Here is a 9,289-nt window from a genome sequence, read left to right on the forward strand (position 1 = left end):
TAACACAGGCACTTTAATGAGGGCATCACTATGTTTACAGCCTGCAGTATGCACATGCTACAGCCTTGATTCCTGAAAATGAAGAGGACTTAAAATACTTACTGATGAAAATCAAAGACTGCAGCCTTCAGTATGGGTTGAATGAACCTTAGTGTAAAGAAAACAAAAATCCTCACCACTGGAGCAGTAAATAGCATGATATATAAGAAAAGACTGAATTTGTTAAAGATTACATTTTGCTTGGGCATATTGCCAGAAGGGACCAGTCACTGGAGAAGGATATCATGTTTGGTAAGGTGGAGGATCAGAGAAAAAGAGGAAGACCCCCCAGCGAGATGGATTGGCCAAGTAGCAGCATCGATGGACTCACGCGTGGCAACAGTAGTGAGGCTGGCCCAGGATCAGGCAGTGTTTTGTTCTGCTGTGCATAAGGTTGCTATGAGTCGATATCGACTCAATGGCACCTAACAACAACAATGACACCATCAACACTCATGGTAACAGCAGTCAAAAAATCAAATGACATATTGCATTAGGCAAATCTACTGCACAAGACCTTTAAAATGTTCAAGGGCAAAGATGTCAGTTTGAGGACTAAGCTATGGTATGACCCAAGCAATGGTATTTTCAATCGCCTCATATGCATGTTAAAGTTGGCCAATGAATAAGTAAGACCATAGAAGTATTGATGCCTTTGAGTTATGGTGTTGGCAAAGAATGTTATAAGTACTATGGACTGCCAGAAGAACAAACAAATCTGTGTTAGAAGGCGTACAACCAGAAAGCTCCTTAGAAGCAAGGATGGTGAGACTTTGTTTCTCATTCTTCCCACATATTATCAGGAGGGACCCGTTCCTGGAGAAGGAAATCATGCCTGGCAAAGTGACGGGTCAGTGAAGAAGAGGGATACCCCCAATGAGATGGATTGGCACAGTGACCGTGGCAATGGGCTCATGTGTGACAGTGAATGTGAGGTTGGCACAGAACCAGGCAGTGCTTCATTCTATTGTGCAGATGGTCGCATGGGTCAGAACCAACTCAATGGCACCTAACAATAACTTATGACTTTGATGGAATCTGTTAACACCATGAGCCCTGTAGAAATTAAGGATGGAAGGGAAATTGGCTGCTATCTAATTCCTGTCATGGACTTGAAATTCTCTTTGGCATCTTATTCTGTTTGGATAGAAAGGATAGGAAGCTATCAGCTAAATTAGCTTGTTAGTTTCAAAAGCTATTAGACAGTTCTTTCATGTGTTGTTACACTTATTCTCATTGTTGCTACTTCTGCTCACTATGGTCACTTAAAACAAGCCTTCAATGCTTCTTCTTCACATGTCTGCCAATATCTGAAAATGCAATCACAGAATACCAATCATAGGATTCAGGAGTCCAAGACTTTTTCCTGTCTGTAGATCTCTTCTTTTGAAGGCAGGTTGGAATGGAAAGGAATAGTCACAGTAAACTGTTGGCTCATATAGAACTTGTAGTCAACAAAATTATCTAGTTATATCTTCCACATGCTGAACTGAGACATAACTTCCTTTTGGATCTAAGAGAAATTGCATTTGTAAATTATACAGTATGTGAAGCACTCTAGTATTCATTAGCTAATGCAGTGATTCTCAGTACGATTATATACTAGATTTACCTTATTTCAGTTTTAAATAACTCTTGGAAGTCCTGCTTCCTTTCAAAATGAAATTTGCTATCATCTCAGGTTTAGTCGCTAGAAAATTAGATTATAATACAATTTATAATACTAATAATAGCTCACATCTGTTGAGTTTTGTACCAGGCACTGGGTTAAGAGATATAAAGATATTAACTCATTTAATCTTCACAAATCCTGGTGTGGTGTTGTTGGATAAAGCACCAGACCACAGGGTTGGTATGAAACTGCAAGGTCATTGGTTTAGACTTGCCAGCTGCTCTCGGAAACCCTATATAGGGTTGCTATGAGTCAGAACTGACTCCATGGCACTTAATGACGATCTTTATGAAAACCTTATGAAGCAGCTACTAGTATTATTTTCATCTTATTTATGGGTACACCAAAGTCCAGAGAGGTTATTTACTCAAAATTATAATGCCAGTAAGTAGAAGACCCAGGATTTGAACTTAAGTCAATTAATAATAAAGCCCATTCTTTTATCCACTACATCTATATTGTTTTCCTAAGCATTAATAAACCATAAGATCAAGTCAGGGCAGAGTCCTGTAGCAAACAGCAGAGACTTGAATTAAAAATCAAACTTACTGAATAAAATAATACAACTAATTTTTAATGGACATGTCACTTCAGTTGCCATCTTGTCCACAATGACATAGTTAACGCCATGCTGACATCTTATTCCTTGAGATGATTGTTATTATTAAGAGCCATGGAGTTGGTTCCAACCCATAGTGACCCTGTATAGAGTTTCCGAGGAGAGGAGAAGCTGGTGACCGTGAACCGCCAATCTTATAGCTCAAAACGACCTTGCAGTCTAGCGCATTAATCCACAGCGCCACGCCAGGACTCCTTGAGATGATTAAAAGTCTATATTTGAATTCTGGCCCTACCATGTTTCAGCTTAATGACTTGGACAAATTACTGAGTTTCAGTTTCCAAGTGAATAAACTGGGCTAAGGATTCCTGGTGTGGCGCTGTGGGTTAATGCGCCAGACTGTAAAGCCGTTTGAACTGAAAGGTTGGCGGTTCAAGCTCAACAGCTGCTCCTTGGAAACCCTATACAGGATCTCTATGAGTTGGAAGTCGACTCAATGGCTTTTTTTTTTTTTTTTGACTCAATGGCTTTTAACAACATCTAAAATCCTAGAGGTGCTCTGGTAGCGTAGTGGTTACGAGTTGGGCTGCTAACTTCACGGTCAGCAGTTCAAAACTACCAGCTATTCCGCAGGAGAAAGATGAGGCTTTCTGCTCCCATAAAGATTTACAGCCTCGGAAACCCTGTACAGGGTCTCTATGGGTCGGAACAGACTTGACGGCACTTAACAACAACAAAAATCTAAAGATTTTGCATAAACTTATTTTTTCTTGAAATATGTAGATGATTTTGCTTATCTTGAAAAACAGAAACATATTTTGTCCTTAAAACAATCATCAGCTGGAGCTGAGTGGTGGCTGCCCCCATTAGGCCTGTGGAACCCAACTAGACAATGGAATTTGCAAATCTTGAATAAATCCAACTATTTCATTCCACAGGTGAAGAAAACAAAGCTCTCCAAACTTTGCAGTTTCGTGGTCTTCAATGAGTAGTACTACAGAACTCCCTAAAGAATCTACAACACGGGAGGGACATCTGCTTGCAGGCACTATGACAAGGGTCAACAAAACAAAGTGGAGTCTTCTGCTTTTGTACTCACTATGTTCCATTTCTTTTGCTAGACTGGGAATTTTTAGATGCGGTAATTCACTAGAGATTAAGACTGGCCAGGAATCAAAGTCCCAGCATTCCTCGGGCTACTGAGCATACCCACAGTGTAAAATATCTGTGCTCTCTGTACTGCATTTCTCAGCCTCCACAGATGCTTTCCTACCCAGCTGGGTATGAACAAACACGCCTTTTTCTTTTGTTAATGGCCTTTTCTTTACCCACATAGGCAGTTAGTTAGGCAACAATAGTCTTCATAAGACACTAGCATGAGAAAAGAGGTTATAGAGAACAGTTACAGATGACAGGAGACCAGGAAGCTAGCTGAACTCTTAACAGCTGTGGCCATGACTTTCAATACATTGCAGTTGTTCGTTTTTAAAGTACAGGTTATGTCCAAATTGACACAGGTTTACACAAAGCATGGCCTAGCCTCAACTGTAGTGATGTTGATTTGTGAAACTCTTTGAAATCTTTTATTTTAAATGGACATGAGTATATGGAGTCATAGTTTCATTATGTCTACAGTCCAGATATATCTTACCTAGACTCTCCTAGGCAATGTTTGCTTCCTATTATATGTTGGAAATGTCATTGACAAAACCATAGTTAATTAGGATGGGAACTGCATGAAGAGTAGAATTACAAGAGATTCATGCACATGAATTCATTGTCTGATGATGGTAGAAATAAAAAAATCAAGACTGTGTTACTTAAGATTCAGATGAGAAAAGCAGGTTTTCTGTGGGCACTGAATTGGACTGGAGGTGGCAAGGCTGAGTAGCTGCTCAGGTTAGAGATTGGGACTTGTATAAAGAACCAGGAGTGAATGCATGACCAAAGGGCAAGTGCTCAAATGTGCATAAAGTCAATGACAGTTGAAACCAAAGAACTTGCCAAGGCCTACCTCTGACCTGTCATGTTTCTTGGAATAGCTACTGCATGTTTCCATGAGGGAAACTGCTACTAGGAACCATTAAATTCTCTTTTGTACTCCTCACTGAGCACTGCATTTTATAAAATCCTCCACTTTGGAGAAATATAACAGAATTCACAGCATAAACATTTACTTAGGCCACTGTGAGGTAATTCACATGTTGGACGTAGCAGAAAATGTTTTAGAGCAGTTATTATAATAATTCAGGAGCTCTGGTAGCATAGTGGTTACGAATTGGGTTGCAAACCTTACCATCAGCGGTTCGAAACTACCACCACTCCGCGGGAGAAAGATGAGGCTTTCTACTCCCGTAAAGATTTACACCCTCGGAAACCCTGTACAGGGTCGCTATGGGTCGGAGCCGACTCGACGGCACTTAACAACAACAACAACAATTATAATAGTTCAGTGAAGTCAAGTATATTTGTAGTAAATAGAGAAACTCTCAGCAGAAAAGTACAAACCATAAAAAAAAATCCAGTGTATAGAACTGAAAGATATACTATCTGAAATAAAATCTTTGTCTCCAATTTGGGTTGTTTTTAAGGGTCATCGAGTCAGTTTCGAAACATAGCAATCCTGTATAAAGTTTCCAAAGAACAATTGGTGGGTTTGAACCACTGAACCTGTGGTTAGCAGTCTAGTGCTTATCCTATAGCAGCACAGCAGCCACCCCTTAATTTACTTTCTTCATCTTTCTGTTCTTTTGGTACTTTCATTTCTGGAACTGGGTCAATTTAGAATGAAAAGAGATGGATTTACCATTGGTTCTCCTAGAAGGAACACGATCCATGGTGGTGCAGTGATTAAGTGCTCGGCTACGAAGTGATAGGTTGGTGATTTGAACTCTATGAGAGAAAGCCGTGGCAGTCTGCTTCAACAAAGATTACAGCCTTGGAAACCCTATAATGCAGTTTTGCTCTGTCCTACAAGGTAGTGGTGAGTCAGAATCAACTTGATGACTATGGATTTTTCTCCTAGAAAGGCACAAATCAGACCCCAGTTGTGGATGTTCTGAAGACCACTGAAATGGAAAGTGGAAAATAACTCATCATTTTGGCTCATATTTGATATTTTAATTCAAAATTCTTTTTACTTGTACCAAAACTAAACTGAAAGTTGCTAGGTAGTTTTTGCTCCCTGGGAACCTTGACTTGAGAGGTAGAAAGAATTTCGATGTTTGTTGAGATTTTGCACACAGTATTTTAAGGATGTAAATGCCAGGAGTTGTGTTTTTCTGTCTGGAATCCCTGATACTCAATACCCGGTCTGTTATTGATTCCTACCTAGCTCAATTTTTCTTTTGGAACATATTACACACACTGTGAAATGCATCTGCCAGGCATCTAAAGGAGGCAGGCTACATACAAATAGGACAAAAGTGATATTCAGCAGGATCATCGGAGTTTACCTTCTGAAGTGATCCTAATATGGAGTGCTACAAGGAAGTATTTGGAAGAGATCATTTCAACTTCATTTTGGGTTTCACACTGATTCTTTTCTCCTTTGTTTACTGAATTCTATATATGATGAGACACATATTTCAGAAACAGAGTCAGCTTCCTAGTTCCAAATATTCTGGCATTTAAAAAAAAGCAGGACCTGATAGAAAATGGCACAGTTGGTACCTAAATAGACTGAAAGGCCCGAACTCACAAAAAAGTGACCTAGCCACAGTCAGAAAGGTTATTAAATGAGCCTGAAATGGTTACATTTAGAAATAGAGGAAACAGTTCCTCTGGTGGCAAGGTGAATGATTATTTCATCCCATTAAAAAGAATTAAATGATGTTCAAAATAAGCGAATGAAAACTCCCAAAAGGTGTTCTTAGCAAACTTGTAATATACACTAACTAAATTCAGTTTTCACAGTTACGATGGACTGATGACTCTCTTAGCTAAATCCTCTATTAGAACCAAAAAGAACAAAAATTATAAAACTGCTTTTTTTTTATCATGGTTTTTCCACTATAAAATTATCCCAACACATTATCCAATGATGCAAAATTCTAGAAACTTTACCAAATTCCTCTTTTTAAAATTTATTTTTGTTAACAAAGAGAATGTTCAGAAACATTAAGTACTAAAGAATCTGTTCATGGCATTGTTTTACAAAAGTTCCTAATGGAGTGTGAATATTTTATTTTCTGATGTATGCTTGATTTATTAATGATGAGGTGGATAAAGTGATGCAATTACTTTTAAAAAATAAATCCAGACAACTTTATAAAGGAAAAAATGGCCGTTCTCATTCTGAATCTGTTGATTGGAGTGAACTCAGTGGTCATATCACCACCACTGGCTAAGAATCGACTCTCTTGACAGTAGGGAGTGATTTGGTCTTCTCATTGGGTCACACAGGTCTCTCAGATATAGGCACCATGTTTGAAGTCTCACACAAAATATGTCTGTGTCATTTAAATTATACAATGTGGCAGTGTTTGTTTTATGGGGACAAAACCTTGAAAGAAGGGGCAAAGTAGAAAACCACCTGTTTGCATGTTACATGTGAGTACATGACTGAACTGTGCATGGGTGTGAGGGCACTGCAGCCCTTGTTAAAGAGGAATTCCACCAGCGAAGCATTTGTCTGTTCTCAGTTGCTACCAATGCTGAGGGTGTCTACTCATTTAACCACATGCTGTGAAGTCAGGGCCTTCCTGGTTTATTGTTTGGCTGTTCATTTCTTCCAGGTGACCTTTATTTCTCAGCTTCAGGATATGTGGGGTACTTGACTGTTTCTATCTTCTCTCGAACTTTGTAAGAGGGATATAGGCCCGTCTTTCCCAGTTTTCTGTTAACACCTTTAGAATAGCCATCCCAGTGATTTCCAGCCACACCAATAATATCTCCAGGCTCCATGGGGATTTCATCTGCAGTTCGAGGTTGGTGAGGATAAATAGCAATCTGGTTGTGGGCATTCTGGCCCCCAAAATAGTAGATGTCATCCAAAGAATGGAAGTTTGCAGAGGCATCAGGATGCAGTGTCTGCATGATTTCATAAGCAACTCGACAGACCTTGGGAAAGAAAGAAAAAACAGATCTGTTAATACATAAAAACTGTCCTTCAAAATCTTTGACCAAAGAGATTGGGCTCCAGGACTCAGGAGGCTAAGAAGTAGTGATCTCCAGTCACAAGTGTTCAGTCTATTAAGTAATTTTTCATCTTTGTACTTTTATTTATTGATTTGTGCAAGGTTTAAAAAATTAAGACATCTGGAGGAAAAAAACTGTTTTATTGTGTTTTACATGAACATTGGAGCCCTGATGTGGTGCTACAGAATGAGCACTGGACTGCTAAACACAAGCTAACTGCAAGGTTGATGATTCAAATACACCAATTACTCCTCAGTAAATCTATACAGGGTTACTATGAGTCAGAAGCAACTCAACAGCACTTCAACACCAATGATGAACTGAACATTAAAGAGCTCTGGTGGCTCTGCTAGGTTGGTAGTTCACACTCACCAGCCACTGTGTGGGAGAAAGATGAGGCTTTCTGCTCATGTAAAGATTTGTTGTTGTTGTTAACTACCATCGGTTCCATTTTGACTCACTGCTATCATGTATAGGGTTTACAAAGAGTGGCTGGTGGATTTGAATTCACTGACCTTATGGTTAGCAGTTCCGTGTTTATCTGACAGTAAGTACCACACCAGGACTCCCTGTAAATATTTACAGCCTTGTTGTTGGTATTGCTGTTAGGTGCCATCAAATCGGTACCGACTCATAGTGACCATGTGCACAACAGAACAAAACACGGCCTAGTCTGGTGCCAATCTCACAATCTTGCTACACTTGAGCCCATTGCTGCTGCCATTGGGCCAATACTTCCCATTAGGGATCTTCTTTTTCATTGATTTTCCACTCTACCAAGCATGTCTTTATCCAGGGTCGACGCCCACCAACAACTGCCTCCAGGTACGCGCCCATCAGGCGCCAAACGCTTCCGTCCTACAGCGCAGGCGCCGCATGTGCAGGCAGCCAGGGACCGCGTGGCCACTGCCCAGTCAGCTGTTGTTGTTGTTGTCAGGAGCCATCGAGTCAGAACCGACCCATAGCGACCCCATGCACTGCAGAACGAAACAACGTCCGATCCTGGGCCAACCTCACTACCGCTGCCACACTTGAGTCCATCAATGATGCCACCTGGCTGATCCATCTCGTTGAGGGTCTTCCTCTTTTTCTCTGACCCTCCACCCTACCCAACATGACATCCTTCTCCAACGACTGTTCCCTCCAGACAATATGTCCAAAGTAGGAGAGACGAAGCTTAGCCAACTTGGCCTCCAAGGAGCATTCTGGTTGCACTTCTTCCAAAACAGATCTATTGGTTCTTTTGGCAGTCCATGGCACTTTCAGTATTCTCCTCCAACACCACAACTCAAAGGCATCAATTCTTCTACGATCTTCCTTATTCACTGTCCAGCTTTCGCATCCATATGAGGTTATTGAAAACACCATGGCCTGGGTCAGGCGCACCTTAGTCCTCAAGCTGACATCTCTGCTCTTCAATACTTTAAAAAGTTCCTGTGAGTTCCCAGTGAGCAGCGGGCAAAGTACTGCCAGCCTTTAAAGACTACAAAACCCAGCAAGCGACAATTAGCAAGCCACCACCTAGAACGATCGGCTTCGCTCACAAAAACCGGACCCGCGGTCGCACCTAGAGCCCCAGAGTTCCCTGTGAAACAAAATGGCCCCAGCAAGAGCGGAACTGGAGATGCGACCCTGAGCACCCTATGCTTGCAGGCACGGGGAGGCCTGGCCTCCCCCAGGGCCGCCACCTCTGCTGCCTGTTTTTAGTCCTCGCCTTAAAGTTCTGCCAAGCCAAAGCGCCAGTTCAAGAGGAGAAGCAGTTAGTGAGCACCTCAAACTTACCATGCTGGCTGATAAGAAGAGTTTGTGGTGGCAAAAGAATGTGCCTCATGTTCTAATTTCCAGACTAAAACCATCCCTGAGTGCAGTTCCACCGGTTA

The 9,289-nt window shown here is 41.1% G+C and overlaps 1 protein-coding gene across 1 annotated transcript in view; it reads right to left on the minus strand.

Annotated features, from left to right (window-relative positions):
- Positions 1 to 6,983: 6,983 nt before the first annotated feature.
- Positions 6,984 to 9,289, minus strand: part of FUT8 (fucosyltransferase 8 (alpha (1,6) fucosyltransferase)) — a 266,134-nt gene continuing 263,828 nt past the window's right edge. Inside the window, exon 9 of the mRNA XM_006873057.1 lies at positions 6,984 to 7,331. Within this exon, the coding sequence (XP_006873119.1) occupies positions 7,014 to 7,331 (318 nt within the window). The 3' untranslated portion in view covers positions 6,984 to 7,013. The remainder of the gene's footprint in view (positions 7,332 to 9,289) is intronic.

The sequence above is a fragment of the Chrysochloris asiatica genome, unplaced genomic scaffold, assembly GCF_000296735.1.
Source record: "Chrysochloris asiatica unplaced genomic scaffold, ChrAsi1.0 scaffold00221, whole genome shotgun sequence".
NCBI lineage: Eukaryota > Metazoa > Chordata > Mammalia > Afrosoricida > Chrysochloridae > Chrysochloris > Chrysochloris asiatica.